General features: G+C 44.3%; 1 protein-coding gene across 3 annotated transcripts in view; it reads right to left on the reverse strand.

Annotated features, from left to right (window-relative positions):
- ACAD10 (acyl-CoA dehydrogenase family member 10) overlaps positions 1-22826 on the reverse strand; it is a 363878-nt gene that overhangs the window by 168360 nt on the left and 172692 nt on the right. For all 3 annotated transcript variants that reach the window (XM_069214832.1, XM_069214834.1, XM_069214833.1), the window contains one exon: positions 16683-16824. In XM_069214832.1, the coding sequence (XP_069070933.1) occupies positions 16683-16824 (142 nt within the window). The remainder of the gene's footprint in view (positions 1-16682; positions 16825-22826) is intronic.

A 22826-nucleotide genomic window follows, 5' to 3' on the forward strand; every position in this document is an offset into this window, starting at 1 on the left:
TGAAAGAATTTGGAAACATTATGAATAATAAAAAAGAAAATTCTACTTACTTGTAATTGGGTTCTCCATGGTAGGTATCCTCAATGAAGACATACACATAACATATTCCTGTATGTGTGTGGGGACCACAGAACAAAATATATAAATAAATAACATATATATATATATATATATAAAGATATATATATATCTGGAGAGAGAGAGAGAGAGAGAGAGAGAGAGATAAAAACTTAGTGACCGTTGCCGCTAGGAAGTTACAGTTAGGACTTTATATTTTTTTTATTTTTACTATAAACAGAGCATTTTGGCCACTTCAGCTGCTTTCTATAATGTTTCGGGGTGATCTGTCAAGTGGGGGCTGAGAAAAACAGGGAACTTTTGAACAAGACTGCAGCCCGAACAACTGAACAGAATTACACCAAATTTGGCAGGAATCTAGATCTTGGTCCCGAAAGCACGCTTTTGGTGATTTGGTGTAAATCCGTTCAGTAGTTTCTGAGATTTTAGAGTTTAAAAAATATAGATGTATAGGGCCTTAGATTCAGATTTGCGGATCCCGATCCGCGGATTTAGGGAAAAGCAAAGCCCTGATTGTCTGGCCACAACCTGACAGAAAAGTTGCAGCCACCATTTTCTTTTGTAGCATTGGCTCGAGGGTGGAAAATGATCAGTGAAAAAACACATAGGGGGTAAGGATACACGTATCCTGCCCCCATAGGACACAAAGAGGGGTAGGGACCTCTTGCGGGCAAAAAATTGACTAAATAGTTTTTTTTCCCCCGATCCGCAGATCCAGGGCTGGACCCGTGAATCCACAGGTGGATCAAGAAAAAAACTGAAAAAAACCCACTGCATCCAAGCTCATGCTGCGCACGGCTGAATGTGGTACGCGGTTTGGGTTCATGCAGGAGGGTTGGCTGCCAGGCCTGGCCTTGGGCCAGGACTTGTGGCCAACCCCACTGTGCAAGTCCAAAGGCCGTGCATAGAGCGGGATTGGGTGGGTATAGGGTTGGCTACAGGCTAGGCCTTGTGGCCAACCCCCTCTGTGAAGGCCAAAGGAGTTGCACAGAACAGCGTTGGGTGGTAACGGGGTAGTAATAGCTTTCCACTTTCTGATGCTCCCTCCCACTGGAGATGGTAATAGACAAGGAGTGAGCTGTTCACTGCACTCATTGAAAGTGAGGTTTTGATTATGACCTCTGCTGCTGCTGTTGTTGTTGCTGTCCTCTTCCCCTACAATTTCTTCGATGATACTGTGTAGTTGTAACTGATGACCGGGGTAAGAAAGAGGGCCTTTGAGGGAAATGAACCATCTGTCTAGATTGATACGCAAATTACTAATTCTATATTGAGCTCAAATGTTTTTAATGTTTCTGATTCTCTTTTCATACGTCCCATTTCCTTATCTACATGAGACCAAAACGAAACTGCTCCTGCGAATGGTAAATTCATAATCTTTAACTGTGCCTCTGGTTTTAAAATTGTTAGTCTGAGCAAAGAAGCTCCATGAAATGCTATGCTATGACAGTATGAAGTTACCATCAAGTCTGCAGAGTCTACTGGAGCACTGATTTAATGGTTGGCTACCATCTGTCTTTCCTGTATGATCACTAAGAAATCTTGTTTTTTTTCCTTTGGGAGACCATTTTCGAAGGTCAGGAGTAGCTCCCATAGAGCTTTGTCACACCTGCCCAATAACACTGAAGCACTTGATGTTCTAAAGACTACACCAAATTTTAGGTTTTCATAAAAACAGATTACATTTCCAGGAGTAGAGGGGGTCTGTTCAGAAGATAAGTTTTTTTAAGTCCTTATAGGAAGTCTTTGATTACTAGAATGGTTAATAAAGATTTACTTTTTCTGTGTGCTGTAATGGCAGCCTGTCAACTTTTTTGTAATTTTTGTAATTTTGTAATTTTGACTTGAAAAGATTAAGTAAATAAGGAGCCTCTCCTCCTTACTTACAGAAAGTGGAGTCATACCCCATTGTCTAGGTACCATATAACAAATCGTTTTCATTTGAAAGCATATGAAGCTCTGGCGGATGGTCCTTTGGCTACTTTAAAAATGCTCATATACTCTAATCTGGTAAATTTAAATGGATGTATTCTATGACCTCAAAAGTCATGCTTCTAAATGAAATGAGTATACATTGCGGGTACCCACAGCTCTTTCTACCCATTGTATCACTTATATTACTCTCTTTTTCTGAAAGGACTGAATTCTCAGTTGTTGTACAGTATCTTTTTCTAAAACCTATAGGGGTGTTTGAGAGGAGATTGTGAGGTCCAGAACACTTCCTCCCTGCTTAATGAACAAGCAACAATAAAGGTGTGCTACTCCGCTAAGTATTAAACACTTCACTGGTTTCGTATTGAGCACAAGTCAGTCAGGAGCAGCATCCCTTTTAGGAAGCACAAGCCCTCACCTGCCTAGGTGGCATGCCTCATCACTGGCCCGTGCTCCTCACTGGTGGGTGCTGCAATGCCCAGTGAGCCCCAAAGACAGGGACTCTTCCCAGAGATCATTTGACTTGCGCTGCTAGTGACAAGGCAGTGGAGTACTGTTCCATGCCTGGCTTATGGGAGGACGAGGCACATTGGGGAAAAAGAAAACTAAAATTGGCTATGGTTGTTAAATGCCCATAAAGTTTATTATTGCAAGAAACTCACAGCAAGGTTAAAAACAGACAGAATCCATAGGGAGAACAATGGACCAAGAATTCCCATAAAGTCAGCATGTTTCTTGCCTTGTGTGCTCAAAAAGAGTCAATGGCTATTCATCAGAATGGGATTAAATGCCCTAACCTACTTTTGATTTAGACATGCTAGGCGGGTATGTGTAATTTTTGTTCCCATAGTCACACATTATGTGGTGATAGTGATTATTCCCACAAAGGGAGACAAATCTGTCGGACCTCTGGAGACAACATTTGACAAAAAATAAATATGATGTAAAATCACACACAATTTTGTAGCCTGTTCAAGAAAATATGGCCTATGATCTTGTTTTCAAGCATGCTAATAACACAATCACAGGAACACTGCAAGCCCATAAGTGATTAAAAACACAATGAAGCTGTCACGAACAATCTCACCCTTTCCTGAACGAGAGAGGCTCCTTAGAGTTTTATGGAGCCACTTCTCAAGCTTGCAAACAAAAAAGAACCATTGTCAATTAGTCAGGGCTCCATGTTTAGGGTCAAGGATTACGGTAGGTAACCAAAATTCAGGTAATACTTACTTGTGGCACAGACAGTCGTCATGGATAACGTACCCTGCTCGCACAAACTCTATAAGTGAAGAAGAGGAGTCGCATCTGTGATTCTGAACCAGCTCTATGTGGGCTGGAACCAGCTTGTCATCCGTGGGAGGAGTCATTTTGGAGGCAAAGCATTGTGTGTGTGTGTGCAGACACCTAATGAGCGCATCTGCTGCCATCTTCGAAGTAATCATGTGGTCATCATGGGGCTGCGCTATTGGCAATGAGTCGTCGTGTGATTATTGCATTATTCATGTGTGCAAAGCCTATTAAGCAAAGCCAGGCACCATTTTAGGAGTACCGTGAGACCAGCCTAGGGCTGCACAAGTGGCAATAAGCCTGAAAAGGCCATTTGAAGTACATCAACCTGATGCACTTAGTAAATTGCACACCCTTAGTGCCATCCTAAAAGTGTTGCAAGGCTGTTCTCAATGCAATGAGAGGTGGGCAACTACACTGAGTGATTATGCACCATTGGGCGCCATACTGGAAATATTATGGGGACTACAGAGATGTTTTTAGGGAAACCAAAGTTAACAATTATTAAAAATGGAGCGAACCAAAAGCTAATAAGTGAGCAAGATTTGCAGAAATATGTGTAGCGAATAAGGGGGGGATTAGTAAGAGAAATTTAATAGGTATTCAAGGTGCACTGTACACCGTCGGAAGAACAATCCTTTATTCATTTTTGATAAACTGAGAGGGATTTAAGCTAAACCAGCTGTCACTGAGTCCATTGTAACACACCCTGAACAGGGTCATGGGACAAAAAACTGAGTCAGGAAGAACTCAAGGACCTCATTGGCTGCTTAACACTCAATCAGTGGTTTGCAAGTGCTTTCAAACGAAAATATGAGAAGTCATGAAAACTAGGTCATGGACAGCAATGTCCAAGGTATCTTGTCATTGAGACCAGTCTTGTCTGTGCAGAGTTTGAAGCACAGTGTTGTTGTTTTGAAAGCAGTCTCCTTAGTATACTGGGTCTATCTTTGAGTGTTTCAAGAATGATCCACACTTCATATCGTTAGGTGTATGTTTAGCTCCAATGTAGTGAATAGTAAACCTGGTAGTTGTGCGTTGGTATGTGATTGTTTTCTTATGCTCATTGATCCTGATTTTAATTGGTCTTCAAGCCATTTCAACATAATTCAGGTTACAAGGACATTCAAACAAGTAGATCAGTTGTTTGTGTTACAATTGGTATGTTTTCATAATTCTCATTCCCACAGGAGCCGCAGATCAGTTTATTTAGTCGTCTCTGTTATTGACAGCAGAGATGATGTTCCTTAATTCTTGGGAGGCTTCATGTTAATATCTCTGTTTTTTTTTGTTTTGTTTTTTAAATCTGTGGAGTCTGGTGTGAATCAGCTGCTCTTTCAAATTGCTGGATCTTTTGAAAGCAAAAAGAGGTTTGGAAAGGTTTAGTTTTCTAGTGTTCAAAATCTTCCAATTCCTGTTGGTTATGTTTATTATACCATTCGATCTCTGGGTGAAGGTGGTCATACAAGTGATCTGGTAATTTTAGGTGGTTCTGGAGGCGTTTCTAATAAGATTTCCCAATTGTTGTTCCCGGTTCATTTTTGTGTATTACGAATAATCATCTTTGGATATCCTGTCGTCTGACATTAAATAAGTAAGTCTGCCGCATGACAAAATCTTCCAACCAGCTACAGTTGCATTGGAGATGTATAAATTGACTGCATGGTAAATTCTGTCTATGAACTCTTGGGTAATGGCTGTTGAATCTCAAAAGGCTATTGCAATCAGTGGGTTTGTGGTAGGTAGTCATAGTCAGGGTTCCTGTAGGAGACTGGCCTGGTTTGTCGTGGGTACCTAAGGTACTTACACCTTATACCAGGTCCAGTTATCCCCTTTTAGTGAAATGTAGGCAGTGTCTAGAAGCCAAGCTCTCTAGGGGTACTGTGGATGAGCAGCCAAGGCCTAACAAGGAGACGTGCAAAGCTCATGCAATACCACTGTAGTCACACAGTACTCACACACATGAAAGAAAATACTCTGTGTTACAAAAATAAAGGTACTTTATTTTGGTGACACAAATGCCAAAAATACCATAGAGACTATACTCCCTTAGGAGGTAAGTAATACACAAAATATATTCACTAGTATGCAGAAATAGCTTAAAAACAGTTAGAAAACAGTGCAAATAGTGAAAATCACAATAGTTAGATATGGGCCTAGGGGACACACAAACCATTTACTAAGAAAGTGGAATGCGAAAGTCAGTTTCCCACCTAGGCAAGTGTAGTGTGTAGAGGGGTGCTGGGAGTATTAGAAAACTTTCCTAGAACACACAAGAACACGAGAAAGAAGATATTGCAAGAACCAGAAGAGACTGCAAGACACCAACGATGGATTCCTGGACCTGTAGACCTGTGGAAGAAGGGGACCAAGTCCAAGAAGCACTGAAGAGTCCAGGAAGAATAGGAGCCCCTGCTAACCCGGATGAAGTGCAAAAGAAGAACCACCGGTGAAGAGCAGTCAGTACTGCACCCAAGAAGACAGATGCGGGTTCCAGGTTGGTGCAAAAGATGTCCCACACTGGATAGACGATTGCAGTCTGGTTTGTGTCGCAGGATTCCGCCAACAAGCCTTGGCACACGCAAAGCTCGCAGTTAGTGGAAAATGTCGCTGCCTGGGACCAGGAGGGACCTGGTGGACTCTACCCAGCAGGAAGAGTCAGAGAGGGCTCTCAGCAATTCAGAGAGCCCTCAGAAGACCAGACAGCATGCACAAGAGTCCCACAGGGACTAAGAAGGTGCAAAAGGAGGCCCACGCAGCACTACAACAAAGGGTCCCACGCCGCCGGAGAACCACGCAGGAAGCTGTGTGTCGCAGGAAGGAGTGCTGGGGGCCAGAGCTGCACGGTGCACAAAGAACTTTGCGGAAGGATGCCAACAAGCCTCGGCAACTGAAAAAAAACACGTTGTGCATGGGGGTACTGTCTTGCCTGGGGAGGCAAGCTCTTACACCCCCCAAAGTTAGAGAGTTGGACGTCAGGACCACTTCAGTCCACCACCTGTGATGCAGGATCCACGCAGCTCGTCAGGAGATGGGTCCCACACAACCGGTCATAGTTGCAGAGAGGTGCGCAGAAGCAGGGGAGTGACTCCTTCACTACAAGGTAGATTCCTTCGTTCTTCTGGTGCAGGCTGAAGACAGGTTGTCCTCTGAGGATGCACGACCGAGAAACAGTTGCAGTTACTGGCAGGAGCTGAAGATACAGCAGTTGTAGAGTTCCTGGAGGGTCCAGATGCAGTTTCTTCCGTAAGAAGGTGAAGGAAAGGATGCAGAGGATTCTTCCTGGAGTCTTGCAATCCCAATCTGAAGAACCACCCAAGAGAGAGACCCTAAGTAGCTCTGAAAGGAGGATTGGTCAGCTTAACAGGTAAGCACCTATCTGGGGAGGGCTCTGACGTCACCTGCTGGTACTGGCCACTCAGATGCTCCCAGAGTGCCCTGCCAACTTGGAATCCAAGATGGCAAAACCCAGGGACCCTATGGAGGAGCTCTATGCACCACCCCCGGGGTAGTGATGGACAGGGGAGTGGACACTCCCCTTTCCTTTGTCCAGTTTCACACCAGGGCAGTGACTGGGGGTCCCTGAACCGGTGTAGACTGGATTATGCAAGCAGGGCACCATCTGTGCCCTTCAAAGCATTTCCAGACGCTTGTGGAGGCTACCCCTCCCAAGCCTGCAACACCTATTTCCAAAGGGAGAGGGTGCAAACCCCTCTCCCAAAGAAAGTCCTTTGTTCTGCCTTCCTGGGCTTGAGCTGCTCAAGCAACAGGAGGGCAGAAACCTGTCTGAGAGGTGGCAGCAGCTGGGGCTGCCTGGAAAACCTCAGAAGGCTGGAATGGCAATACCTGGGGTCCTCTAAGGAGCGCCCAGAGTGCATGGAATCATACAACTAATGCTTGCAAAAGCCTTGGGGTATGATTCCAACATGTTTGATACCAAACATGCCTATGTTCGGAGTTACCATTATGTAGCTGGACATAGGTAGTGACCTATGTCCAATACACGCGTAAAATGGTGTCCCCACACTCACGAAGTCCGGGAAAATGGTCCTGGAGGTTGTGGGGGCACTTCTGCTAGTGCAGGGGTGCCCTCGCACACACAGGTTGTCTGCACCCTGCCCTCAGGGCTGAAGGGCCAGCTATACAGGTGACTTATAAGTGACCTGGTGCAGTGTAAGTGACAGTGAAAGGGTGCATGCACCTTTTCACGCAGGCTGCCATGAGCAAGTCTGGGTGAATCTAAGAAAGGGTCAAGTGTACTGTCCCAACTGAAAAAAGCTTCTGCCTTTGATCTTATGTCTTTCCAAATTATGAGAACATTGTCTAAAAGTGATCTCTTATGTGTGTGGGTCATTTGTGCCAAAAATGTAAGTGTCCCTAAAGTGATGCAAGTAAAAGCATGCCAAAATTGGTGCAAAAGTGGTTCCCATGAAAGTCTAATTGGTCTGTTGAAATACACTATTCTCAAATTGGAATAAATTCTCTTTCAATGTCAAAGTAGCACACACCTTAATGATACTAATAGGCGTTGCTGATATCCAGATGGAGACATGCAATATTTTTTCAATAATGGATTAAGTAGCATTCCGTGGAACGCTCATGTAAATCACTTTTCACATCAAGGGTAATGAGCAGATTATCCTCATCTGATAAATGTATGGCTTGTAACAGGTTGAGTACATTCTTGTTTATTGCAGCGGAGTTGAGTGGGTACACTTGTGATCTGTATTGGGGGGCACAGATGTTGCAGGGGTTGCTGATATCAATGTCAGATTCCCCTCTGATAGCCTTAGTTACATTTTATAATGCCAGGGTGGGGCATAATATGGACACTTGTTTTTTTTCATCTCAGTTTGGCCCTGAATGCATTGCGAGAGAGGGGTACAGGGAGAAAATTAATTGTGCTTGCAGGGATTTTAATAGTCACTTATGTGACTCTCCTCTTGAGCTTGATATTTTAAAACCAAGTGTTTGCTCTCCAAGGGGCTCAACTTCATCAATTCTAAGGAGGGCCTTGGGTTTGGTGCAATCTTGGACTTACTCAACCTGGTATTAGCCATGGACAAATTGGTTTACTCTCCCAACCCTACCATTTTCCTACATTTAAGGGGAGGGGCTGTATGTCAATTATTGATTATATTTTTATTTCTGCTCCTTTGTTCCTGCTTATTTTTAATTTTAATATCATCTATAGCCTCATTAGTGACTATAACCCCCTGAGTCTGGCCCTGGATGCTCCTCCAACCCCTCGCCTGCAAGATGGGAGCGGAGGGGGCTTATGGGCTTTCCATGCCTCCCTTTTTGCCAAGTGTGTGCAGGAGTTTGCTATTTGTCTGGACATAAATGCTGCAGGAAGGGTGATCCTACAAGCTTTTTGATGGTATCGCCCAAGGTGCTCTTAACCTACTGACAACAACTACTACCAATACGGGTCCCCAAGACGAAGAATGTTTGACAGTGTGAGGTCCCTTAGGCAGCTGAAAGCTGTTCTTAAGCAGTTGCCTAGGGATAGGGGACTGGTTGTAGGGTGTAGGCAGGCATATCAGAAAGCCCTAGACAACCGTTAATCTACTCTGAGGGAGGTGGCTTGGGAGAAGCTTTGTCAGGCTTGGGAGAGTAGGGACAGCTCCCTCTTGAAAGTGATAAACAGGCCCTGCTTTGCTGACGGTTCTGGCCTGGCATTATGCCATCATATTTCCAAGCAACAGTGGATCAACCACTTTGAAGGCGTCTATAACTGGAGGGTGGGTGGAGAGGATTGGGGAATGTGAGGGTGGAAGGGGGAGGCAATGACTAGGCAGCAGTGATCCCAGCTAGCGCCCCAGTGTTTTTTTTCTTTGGAAGAAGTTACCTAAGGCATAATGGCGTTATCCCACATTAAGGCCCCGGATGAAATTCCCCCTGACCTGTTTAGGACCGAAGTGGAGGTATTGGGGGGCTTCTCCTGACACAGGTCTTGAATGCAGCTGCTCAGGAGGGGGTGACGAGCTCATGGTCCACAACGTGATTGTGCCGGTTTTTAAGACGGGGGACAAGGACAATCCTCGATGTTATTGCTCCATATCATTAATAGATGTGGTGATAAAGGTTCTGGGAGGTTAATCCTCAATAGGCTACTGGAATGGGCAGACAAGATCATCATCATGAGTTATGTTCAATACAGTTTTAGATCTGGCAGGTCCACCTCTGATCAATGCTTGAATCTTTATCTCATTATTAATAAATACATGGTGGCCAGGTCTGAATCTTCACATAGATTTATGGGTTTGACGTACGCATTTGACAGGAGAAACTGCGTGAAAGTCTGGGCCTTGCTTTCCAAGATGGGGGCTTCCCCGAATATTGTGGTCCTTTTAGCTGACCTACATTCTGATACCTCTGCCTCAGTGCGTTTTTCACAGGGCACTGTGCGCACCCAGTTTTTCCCCACTAGTAGCAGTGTTCACCAGGCGTGCCTTTTTGCTCAATCCCTATTCACTCTGTATGTGAACGGGCTGGAATCTGCCTTCCTCTCTGTCCAGGTGGACTGCCCTTGAGTAGGTGCGAGGTCCCTCCCAGTTTTTTTTTTTAATGCAGATGATGCTGTCCTTATGACCTGCAAGGCCAGGGAGTTTGATTTACTCTAGGTTAAGTTTGTTTCATTTATAAGGGATCTGGACCGGTTTGTCAACTTTCCCAAATCTTATACTATGGTTGTCGGTCCGAAGTCCACCAGCACCAAGACCTTTAATGTGGCAGATTACACCTTGGGTAAAGTCTCGGCCTTTTTGTATTTGGGGATCCTATTTGAAGCAAAGAGCAATGGTAAGCTGTTAATTGAGGTTATAAGATCTGAATTTCTTAAACTTAGGGGGCGGTTTTTAGTTTTGTGTGTAGGCTGGATCTTGGTCACCGAGGGTCCTCCTAAAAATCTATCAGTCTAAATGTGTGTTATGGTACAAAAGTGAGGTCGGGGTATGCAAACTTGTATAAGATACAAATCGTTGAGAATGATTTTTGCCTCAAGTAGCACAGATACCTCAATGCACCCCCACGTTTTGATGGTCTTGGTCATGTGATGGACACAGTGGCCTTCAACCCTCTCCTATGCTGGATCAAGGTTTGGACCAGGGAGGAACTGAGGCTGAACTGATTAATTCTTTCTGACTCTGGCCCTTGACATGGCGGATAAAATCCCTTGGATAACATACATAAAGGCAGCTTTTGCCTCCCTTGGGAGAGTGGATATTTTTACCGTTCCCAATTTGCTGTCCGCTCGTGACTTGAAAGGTGTTAAGAGGTTGTTCTTGGATTGGGCTCTGCTGGAAAGAGAACAGCGGGAGTTGCAGAAACCCTCAGTGCGGGACACATGCACCTGAGGACTGTTCAGGGCCTGGAGCCTTATTTAGCTCAGGTCCGCCACCAGCCAGTTGGGTTACTTTTAGCCAGGTTTAGGTTCAACTCGTTTCATCATCTACTGGCCTCCCCAAATGGTTGGGCTTCATCTGATTGTAGGCTGACCTGCGGCTGTGACAATAGGTCTCCGCACGACACCCTATATTTTGTTATTTTTTTTGTTATTTTAGTAGGCACAGGAAGCAATTTTTAGTCCCACTGTTGAAGTCCCTGAATTTTATTCAAGTACAGCTGGCCCTGATTTGCTCACAGATGATCCCCAACGAATTTCTCATGTTTGCTGTTTTATGCTTCCTATGAGTTGCACTGCCGTCCAGGACATCGAGACCTGATTAGTTGTTTTGACCTTGTTGTCCTGGGGTCTTCTTTCTTTTTCCATGATTGGCATTTTCATATGTAAACGTATTATTGAGATGATTTTATATCTATATGTATTGTGCTCTTTTATGCTTGTTTTCATCAACTGCATAAAGATTTTATGGTGATGATAATGACAATCAATAAATGTATTTTTTCATTACAGAAGTTATAAAAAAAAAAAAACTGGATAATTTGATTCAATATGAGGTGCTGTCCAAGAAAAGGAACCCTCCTCTGAATTTTGTACCATAAATATTACCAACTGATACAGCTGAGGGAGATTCAAGAAACGCAATTTATAGTTAGTATGCAGAGACATTATGTTGATATTTTGTATGGTTGACTGTAAATCTTGCTAGCAAGGGAGGATGGGGACGTGTGCCTCAACTCCAGCAACACAGTTCCCAATGACCTGTGAACTGGCCACTGGACCCTCTTCCAAACGCTAGAAGAGTATTGAAAGCAACTATTGAAGAAACCATTGATAACAGGTTCCCATGTGATGAGACATATCATCTTAACCTGATACTGCAATATTGGTAATGTGTGCGTGCTACTAAACTAAGGCTATTCTACTGATGGACAGCCACCTAATTTTGCAATCCTCTTAAGAAATGCAGTGAGAAGAAACCTGTGTCAACACTTTCCCAAGATGTGTCCACTTCAAGTGAGAGTCTCAATTAAGAGTGATCCTTAGCAACACCATGTAGCAAGAGAAAAACAATAGAACCGTAGTACATGTTAAGACATTGGTGGAATTTGCAGATGTCACTGGTACACCAAACAGGACTTTAATGGAACACAATAGCCACCAAGAGAAAAGCAGTCTCTTTAGTTTCCTGTTAAAAGTGGTTATGGCTGCAGTCATTGAGACAATCTTTTTCTCATTTAAGTGCTTTGAGCCACAACTTAGATTCGGTTGCTACCATTATTTCCTATAAAAACATTAACAGTTTGGTTGCTCTTTCTATTTTCTTTACACAATATATTTTCACAAATATCAATTTACAAAATACAAATAGCAGCTTCCTGGGCAAGCATTTCATGTCAATGTAAAACTGCATATTGTTAGTCTATTCATCAAGCAGTATTTTAGGGTTTTTCACACATAGCATCTCACTTGGGCATGGACCCATAAAGTGGGTTAGCAGGAGTCAGGATGTAGGGTGTGTGCTAGGAAACGGAGAACAAGGTAGGGCAGCAGATGGAAATGCATTTTATAATACAGGGGCCAGGGGTTGGACAAGTGGAGGGCAATTATATGTAATGTGCTACAGGAAGCTATGCTAAAGGCTAAACCTGGACCGGGTGAAAGGGGTAAGCTAACACATACATGTGGGGATTTCAGTAGGGTTGCAGGATATAAATAGTGTATGTGCACCATCTCAACCTAATATATGTCACTAAACATGGGTAGAAATGGAGGGTTTATAATAAGAATAAGGATCAGAGGTCAGACGAAACTACAAGGATCTAAGATACTTTGCTCCTCTCCTGTCAAGAAGGTATCACTATGAAATGCATCAGTGAAGCAGTAGATTCCCATGAAAATCGCACCACATAAAAATTATAAATACTCATATAAATGGTCCAACCAAAGATCACTACAACAAATTTAGAACATTTCAGGTTGTGGAGCATTGTGCATCTGTGGCTTGCGATTCCATGTCTGATATGCTGGGTTCTAAGCATATTCTGTCAGACTGGGTAGAAAATCAAGAGATGTTAACTTTGTAGGTTTTTTTAATGAATCCCAACTTTCACAATTTCTTTCAGCCAGTCTTCCATCCCTTTACTTAATTTACACAGATTGGCCATTGCTGGTTCTGTTGCAAAACACATCCAGTGACGGGTCAGTCCAAGAAAGTCTGCGACATCGCCTTGCAGTGCTAGTCAGTTTGAAGTAATGAATTTGAATTTGCACAAATCTTTCATGTAGGATCAGAACTTGTCCTAGTAAACATTCCAAATTTTTCAGGACCAGAGTATGTGATAATATTGCAGTCTTTTATGAAGCATATCCAACTGAAACAGCCTAGAGCACCCATTCCATGGATCAGTGTCATCCATGAGGACTTTCGAAGTATGTACACTTCAGGCAGCATTACAAACGCCTCTGTCAGGATTCTAGATTATGGTTGACAATTTAACTTTGGTGTATGTGTGGTTTATGTGTTCTTGACACGTAGTGCATACTGAGAGGTCTGTTAAACATATTTTCAACTAAGCATTTAAACAGTCCATACTCTATTTTGTGAAGGAATTATATGTCTCCAGGTGTGCTAAAATGGGAGTATTTTGTAGAGACCACAGATATTGACACAGAAACTGCATGAGATAGGGTCTAAGTAAGGTTTTAATATCCATATCTGCGAGCAATAACTGCTGCTTTTTTACCCTCTCTATTGTTATGGACTGAGACACACATAAGGGAGCATAGTAAAGGGCAAGTCCCCTCCAAAATCTGGTAGATCCCTGTGATTTTGCTGAGAGAAGAGGCTCTGTGATTTTGCTGAGAGAAGAATCTCTGGGTTTCCCTCTTGGAAAATCGAAGGGAGGAGCAGAGACAGGTGGAGATTTGAAAATGGGCCATTATTGGAGAATACATTTTGAGAGGTATGCAAATCTTTCAAGTTTCCCCTTTCCAGACTTGAGTAGCTCATCCAGTCTAGAGTTTTTACTTTGCATGCTAGGATTTGTTTTACCTATTAAAACACCATGACTACATGTCCCAGAATTCAAAGATAATACTTAAGATGGGTATGTTCCTCATGCAGGGAACTTGGGAAATTGAGAGTTCTGCTCGAAATGATATGCATAATGCAGTCAAACTAATAAGACAGACATGTTAACTGTATATCTCAGTCACCTTGCTAAGCTATTTATTTAAGATTAAAGGCATGTCTTGTGTCACTTTAACTATGTGACACTGGAGGGTGACTGGCTTAACAACTCGAATTTTTGAGAACCACCAGCAGAATCATGATTTCATGACTGATAGCGCTTAGGCTATCCTTGTAGCATTCCCTGGGATTATTCTGCCCTTCACTGCCCTACATTAGCAATTGGACTCTTAGTCCTACGTAATACCATTCCTTTGGTTAGGCATTACGTAACTATAACATACATTACTTAATTGTCTGTATTTCATCCATACCATGACACTTTTGCGTAGGGGCTGATAACATTGGTGTGTTTCCAATAGAAGCTATTTCTTCTAATTGAGGTTGGAATCCTGTAGAACAGAGAGTATTCTGGCATGTTTTGCACTGACACATAAAAATCAGCTTACAAGGTATTTAAGAGTTGTGGCTGGAGTTTTCATGTGCCTCTCTGAGGAGTGTGATGCAGTGGATTACTTTTTAATTAGGTTGTGTAGGCTGCTCTAATGCAATTGTCCATTTTGGTTTCAGAGTTGTGAGTCGATATTGCAACAGGGTGTTTTCTGAGAGAAACTAAGCGATTTATTAAAGCATGCAAGTGTTTTTGGAGAAAGTAAGGGATGAGTAGGGTGGAGAGAGGAGTTGGATATGGAAAATATTGGTGTCCGAGCGTTACAATGAAAAAGGCTAAAGTGGAGTGAGATTAGTGCAAGGCTAGAGAGGGCAAAGGAAGGTGGGCATCTGGTGTGCACATGGAAGGTCATGAGTTAGGCAACAGATGGTAAATCTTGGAATGTGCGGAAAGTGACTATGCCTGCACGGGGGCCAGCTCAGTGGAGAGATTGGTAACCTGTGGAGACAGATATTTTGGTTTAATATTTGTACTATCGAATTATAAAGATTGTAGCATGTTATAATGGTCTATATGAGGGAGCAGAGATGGTTAAGCATTACTGTGTCAAAAAGAGAGGAAATTCCATCTTGCATGGATGCGTAAAAACGACAGCACAGTATGTTTACTGCTACTGCTATTGGCTGTTGCGGATATTTAGATTCATTTTGATTTTTTTTGGAAGAACAAAATGTCATTGCCATCAGTGCTGGCTGAGAATATAAAAGATTGACCATTTCCAAGGGTTCTGCTGCAATGTTTATGCGGGTGGAAGAGGAAAGATCTGGGAAAAGAGGTGAAGGGTTGCAGGGAGTTTAGAACAATGAGCAGTGTGGGACCAGAAAGTTTCAGAGGTGAGACCCTAGTTGACGAATCATTAGCCCAGTATCATGGCCCGCAGTGTATTACTGTGTGCAAACCAGAAAGTGTCCAGGTGTTTAAATGATGAACATTTCAAGTATTATTTCAGTATTATGGTGCAGCAGCCTACTCTACCTCAAAGGGGTTTGGGAGGTCCATATTCATATTCCTGAGGCAGAGTCTATTGTGAGTTAAAGTCAATACCGCTCAACGTCCAAGGTGTCCTACATGTGTAGTCACAATAGACTCTGATTGAGGTTAGGGATCTGAAGCATAACTTCTGCAAGTATTGTAACGCTTCCACCTATACAACCCAATAGAGAACAATGAACTGAGGAAGTTTATAATCATTCTGAAAGAGGTGGCCACTGAACTTAGGACTCCATCAGCCCAGCTTAAAGCTTTTCTCAAAACCTAGACACCACTGGAAAGATTGACAGAATTTGTCTGAAGGCACTTTTCTCTCTGCAATAAATATTATAGGAACAGGGTTTTACTGCATACACGTGAGGTGTGTAGACTATGAAAATAATTCACTAAAGAGGTTATTGAAAAATGCAACATTTTTGACATATGCCTTTTGCAGTGTCTTGTAGATGCTACTGTTGAGAATACCCCTTTCAGGAATATTAAAATCTAGATGAGAGATTGTTTTGGCAAGGCAATGACAGTACAAATCCAATACTGTCCTGCTAAAGGTAGCATGGAAGGAATGGGCTCAAATCTAGATCATCACTGGTAAGGCTCACCTATCTATCTGAGTTAGAGTCTTAGAAAAATAACAACATTCACTATTTAATCTCTAGCTGTAAAGAAGAGTAATGTGATTCTAAGGCAAAGTTAACATCAGTTTTTATTTAATGGCAAGTAGCAAAACACATTTCTTTAAAAAAATGACAACACCTTTCTTATGGTGCAGGGCTTGAGACTTTATGTGTGTACTGTTTTTGTGTGTCAAAATCATTCTGGCATGAAGTCGCAGGCCAAAAGTTGTAAATGTGACCAACCGGTTTCTTATATTTGTGCTTTATAACTTTATGCTTTTTTAGCTAAAAAGCGAAAATGTTGTGCATTACAAAATTTACCAAGGTATGCTAAGTATTGCTAACGTTTTTTTTAATCTTAATAAAACTCCTCAAAAAATAAATTAAAAAAGAAATATGACCTCAAGGAAGTACAAAGCTTGCAGGAAAAAATGTCAGTAAACATCTTTGGCTGCTGCAACATTCCTGCTTGGGAAGCAAGAAGATTGTATAGACAGAGAATGAACTGGGAAGCTATGTTCAGTAGGACCAGGTTACACATAATTATCAATAATCATTTACTGAAGGAACTAAACATTTTTAAATACATGGAAAAAGATGTAGGCCAGGAGAAACAAAAGTACATTAACTACACCCATATTATAACACTAATATATATATATTTATATGCTCAAAATGGCATTGCCATGTTAAAGATGGAATCCATAAACAATACAGATCTAACCTTACCTATATTCACGCTCCACAGCATGAGCAGATGGCAGCAATTTGCCAGGCGGTTTCTTTCTGAGCACAAGTTGCCGATCTCCATACTTGATGAAGTAAGTGGGGTTGGACTGTCCATGACTAAACTGCCGTAGTTCAAAGGGACCTAAAATGTAAATATCTGGTCAGCTTTAAGGCTCTGCATAAAAAAATAAAGTAATTTTCTTTGTGAACGTACAAATCATACTGATGCACATATGTGTATGAATAAAGGCATAAGCTTACTGTTTACTTTACAATGCAACATGTCAATACTTCCCTTTAGATTCACTGCAAGATAAACAATGGAGGCACAGTCTTATGGTAACCAGCACTACACCTTTGTTTCTGCTGTCTTATCCTGTGCTGCACACCATCTTTCCCAATCAAGATCTAGTGCAGCATGTTTCATGTGATAAAACTGACAACCACATCACATCCAAAATGATTAATGAGCAAAACACTGGGGCCATAAGGTGAAGCCCAGCTGAAAGGACATATTGCCAGTATATTCTGTTCCCATTGGCAAATCCAGAAATGTCTTTTTGTATGAATTTATAAATCAAGAAAAGATACATGTGTTTAAAGAGGGCCATATAGCGCTGTCTTATAGAAAGGAAAACTAGATAAAACTCAAATCAGGGACTCGAGCTACACAGAAAGTCCCACCCAAGACTCTCATAAAAAATCTGCCAACATTTTACCAAACAGATTAGAGAACTTCTCAGAAGGATCAGGAAAATAAAAAGATGGACAAGATTCTTCTAAAGTTTTAGCATGAATGTTTTCCAGTATTTAAATGCCACTGACAATCATGTGTTTACTCATATGAGGAACGTAAAAGGAGTGGGGCTAAGGTGGCGAAGATGGCAGACATTCTCTAGTGGAGCTCAGTGGGTCCTGCAATCCGCCCTAATCCTGCCAACCAGCGGAGATGGGACGGAACGCAGACGCCTTTCCGCCGTCGTCTGCCAAGTCAGTAACTGCAACTGCCCCTGGCCGCGGTGGAGCGGACTGCATGGGCCCAGCCCCAGAATGCGGCTGTGGCTAGCGCAGGCAGCCTGATGCTATTGTCTGCCTGTGGCCCCACTGCTACCATTTGAGAGGTGGAGAGGAGCACACCGCGCTGAGGTATGGAGCCTGCCGTTGGCTCCAAAATGCAGCGAGACAGGGACCAGTGGACACCACTACAGTACAGCAGCGACCCACCCGAGCCCGGAGCCCCATTTGCAGGCTACACCCACATAGAAACCAACCAGGGGTGAGCGGCCCCCAGAAACTATAGACAACACAGCGGACACCCTGGAGCAGTGGTGTCTGAGCCCTACCTGCCAGGGAGTACTGAGGAGCCCTGCGACCCCCGATCACCCTGCAACACCTGGTGACAACGCGCGTGCACATGGAGGGAAGAAGATCCTGGCAAGCTCCGCAGAGCACACCTGCTTCAATTCAAGGGGATCAATCCATTGTTCCCACCCTCCTTCCATCGTAGCAAGCTCAGCCAACAAGGGAATCACTCTCTTAAGGTCACCACCACTTACAGGAACGGAGCACTGGCGTGATCCTGATCACCCCCGAAAGGCCTCACTAACAGGACCACCTACATTGTGCACTACCGACTAGCTAACACAAACATACCAGGCAAGCATCAGGTCGCACTTTGGAGTCCAGGTGCGCCCCACAAAGCCTGACATTGCTAATTACAAGAGGGAGGCCCTCGATTTGACTGCAGGGGCGCACCCCTCATACCTGGGGAACTCAATCACCAGCTATATACATTTTGGAAGAGCTCCCCACCCCTGTAACACTTAGACTGAGCCAGAACAAGGCATGAAGAGGGACCTGTTTCTGCCTCCCCTAGACCCTCAAAACATCACCTACCTCCAGTGGACAGAGATATTTAGGCAGGCCCTGCTAGGCCTGCCTTCCACCAGCGAGGAGCCTCAATTGTCATAACCTTAATTAACAAACTCAGGAGACACTCAGGGTAGCCCCCACTACCACAATGGGGTGGCAGAAAATGGTGAAGACCCAGGCATGCATACCCTCACCAAGCCTGCTCTCCCCATGGACGGGAAGCTGGTGACTCACAGCCACCTGTTCCTCCGGACTCAACACCCAAGCTAAATGCCATTGAATCCTCATGCACATCTGTTGAAGCACGGATTGCAGAAATCCGAGAGAAATTTGGACTCCTTTGGGAAGACTACAGGAAGATCACCTCTAGGGTCACAGAGACAGAATGCACCATTGCTGAGCTGCAGCCTCAAATTGTAACTCATGAGCAGATAACTTGAGTCCTGTTTGACAGAATACAGCACTTAGAACACAGAGCCGAAAATGGGGAAGGTTGAACCTGCCGCAGTAATATTAGCATGGTGGGTTTGCAGGAAGGAACTGAAGGGACTGGGTCCATGATCAACTTTCTAGAGGAATAGGTGCGCTCCTTAACACCGACCCAATCACTTACTCCCCACTTTAACAGGGAACAAGTGCATTGTGCGCCTGCCTGCAAGCCACCCTGTGGGCCTCCCCATACCCCATTGTTGCAAAACTCCTACATTAGAAAGACAGCAATGCTATCCTGCATGCTACATAACTAGCGGACCCCCCACATGCATGGCGACAGTCGGGTGTCACTGTTCGCAGGTTTTATAATGCAAACACAACAGCACTCCTCATTTTTGTCTGTAAAGCGCAACTTCAAGAGCTAAATATCCAATGTTCTCTTTTCTTTCCAGCCAAATTGAAGGTCATATGCTCGATCAATGTACCCACCTCTTCACTGACCTGGAAGCCACCTGGAGTGGGTGGAAACTCATTTTGAAGGTGCTCAGCCGCCGCCTTCGAGTGGCTCAAGGGATGGGGGAAATGACGGGGTGGCGACACAACCAATCTTCAGGGGAAGCTAGATTACCCACTCCACAAGAGCTCCGGCAAAGTCAGAGATCGGCCATCTAGCCAGCGCTTGCTGTCTGTCGATCCACTTTACCTTTGCACTCAGACACAAATGCCTCATATAGTAAAGAAGACACAGTTACAAGCGATCAGAATCCTAAAGACCTCCTGGTTAGCCTGCAGGTCACACCAAATACAGCAGAGGACTTACTGTAACCCACATCACTCTGCACTGAACATGTCACTAAATAAGAGTCCAACTGGACACACAATCTCTTCACAGCTAGCTGAACTCCCTGTAGTAGTACCTGAACGGGTTGCAGACCTATGGCCTCCGCTCCAGTACAGGTCACAAGACTTAATGCTACCACGGCACCATCCCCGTTCTCTGTCTTGGCTCTGAGAGAATCTGTTTGAGAGTGTAGCACCATGCTGCAGGCTCTGGATACTACGATGTTGTTTATCATAGTTCTTTTTTTCTTTTGTGTGCAAGCAGGCACTTCTATTACACTAGTGGGCATGCCAGAGCACACTGGCCAATGTTTGTCTCACATCCCCATCCCACACATACAACCCCACTTAAGCAGGCACCATGGCTACTGGACACAACATGCAAACCCTCACCCTAAATGTGCAGTTAGTTTATTAGCTAGACAATGATACACCGTCTACTCGTATATTAAGCGACAAGGGGCTCAAATCAGTTTCCTTCAAGAAACACATATCACTCTCTGTGAGCTACAGTGCCTAAGAAGGCTCTGGAGAGGCACTGTACACAACCTACCCTAAAAATGTCTGAGGCCCAATGCTATGGATACATCCTGGTACTCCATTCTACACCCTCAACACAGTGATAGCTAAAGAAAGCCAATAAGTCTTCTTAGAAGGGCAGCTAGATGGAGACCCAATACCACTGCCCCAAATACTGATCAATCACCTTTTTGGGCCACCCTATCACAACTACTTGCCCATTTGGTGGACATTGTCTCTTAGGAGGGGATTACAACAACGTCCTGGACACCCACCTGGATCTCTCTCATCCACCACAACAGCATACCCCAATACGCCAACACTCACAACACTTGGCTAAGTGGGCCCAGTATTGGTCCTTACAAGATATATGGAGGGCACACAACCCAACCACCCACTTGTATTCCCACTACTCCGCCCCACACATTTTGTATGCCCGTCTGGTTCATTTCCTATGCTCACCTCCTTTGCTATTGCGGTGTACACACTCAGACAATCTGGGTCAAGTCCTCTCTGATCATGCCGCCCACGTAGCAGACTTGTCCTGGGGCACCCCACACCCACCAGTTCCCACCTACAATCTGTCCAAAGATAACCTTGACGACCCAGCATTTTGCGGCACCCAGCTCACCCACATCGGTCAATACTTTGAGATGAATCATAACACATTCAAATTTGTCACTAGAGGTTTCTGCATACAGAACATTGCATGGGTGTGGAGGGAGTTATCAGAGGATCTCTGAGTTACTGATGATTTGGTCACCTCCCTAGACAATCACCCCCTCTCAGCGGCACGGCACAACAAGCCCTCACACACGCCAAAAAACATCAGGCGGAAGCAGTGGAGCGACTCCGGTGTTATAACTTTGCAGCCTACACAGCCATTATTCACACCACTGGTGACAAACCAGGCTCTTTACTCTCCTTATGACTGCCTTCCATAAGTGCGCTTGAGTGAGAAGATCTGGAAGGGCTAATCACTCTGGACGAAGTAAAATAGGCTATCCACGAGCTAGCCTGCAACAAAACACCCGGTCTCAATGGCTTTCCCATCAAATATCACGATCGATTCTCTGCCCACTTGGTACCAAGTCTGGTGGAGATGTTTAACGAGCCTCTCACTAATGGCACACTCCCGTCACCCCAAGGGAGTCGGTTTTGATCTCCTTGCTAAAACCAGATCGCAATTCCACCTTACTACTGTCATACCAACCAATAGCGGTATTGGGATACGACTATAAAATCTTTGGTAAAGTCCTGGCTGAACGTTACCTACAGGTCCTCCTGGCTTTATTTCACCCAGATCAGAGTGGATTTATACCTGGATGGAGCACCTCCAACGACATTAGGCATCTTTTCCACATCACAGACCAGCCCTCCTGCGATTCCCATGGGCACTCTCCTTGACACTAAACCTCGAGAAGGCCTTTGATTCCCTATCTTGGGGCTACCTTTTCGAGGTTCTAAAGACAGTGGGCACAAGTCGGTGACCTTTTGCATACATATACACTTGTCCTACGTCTAGGGTCTGCACTGGCCACAATGTCTCCTTCATTCCCAGTTAAGCGCCGAACCCACCAGGGCTGCCCACTCTCTCCTTTCCTACTTGCCATAACCCCACTGATTCACTGGCTTTGCCAAGAACTGGGGCATTCGTCTGGAGGACAGCACGTATGCAGTGTCATTATATGTGAACGACCTACTCCTGTACGTCCGAGATCCAAATATTGACCTATCCCCTATTGCGACGACTTTCCAAGACTTCGCCACCGCATCAGGATTGCACGTTAATTGACAAAAATCATGTGCTTTCCTGTTAGGTTGATGCAACCCCCCCAAAACCATATGCTTGGGCGGCACTCCCTTAACCCGGGCCACAGCCGCGGTCCGATACCTGAGAATCTGCTTTTACCATAATCAGGAAGTCCTGTTGGATGGGTGCGCACTCACTGTAAAAAAGTTGCAGATGTGTTTTTGGCAAAAGTTGTCACTGGCCCTCACAGGAAGAATCACTTTCGTTCTCCCCCGCCTCCTCTATCACTTTGCAAACTTCCCAGTGGTCTCCGAGATCTCCTGTGGGCCTGAGGGGGTGGGGGGGGAAGCCCTTTGTAAGCTACAGCTACCGGTGGGATGGGGAGCCTGGGGGCTTCGTCCTTTGAAAATTACTACCTGGTGGCCTATCACCAATGGCTCTCCTGCTGGCTACTCCGATACCCCTCCCCCAAATATGGGAAGAGGACCTAGGGAGGCCCATACATGACTCTGAATGGTCAAAAGCACTTGAGTATCCCCACAAGTTATCAAGAAATGCCTGTTTTAAGAACACACAATACACAATCCTTCATAGGGCATACATCACACCGGCCCACCTGACCTGCATGCTCCCCACAGCACTCCTCACCTGTCCAAGATGCCAATCCTCCTCAGCAGATCTCGAGACTATGCTTTGGTCCTGCCCAAATATAGCCAACTTTTGGCGGG

The sequence above is a fragment of the Pleurodeles waltl genome, chromosome 11 (assembly GCF_031143425.1).
Source record: "Pleurodeles waltl isolate 20211129_DDA chromosome 11, aPleWal1.hap1.20221129, whole genome shotgun sequence".
Taxonomy (NCBI): Eukaryota; Metazoa; Chordata; class Amphibia; order Caudata; family Salamandridae; genus Pleurodeles; species Pleurodeles waltl.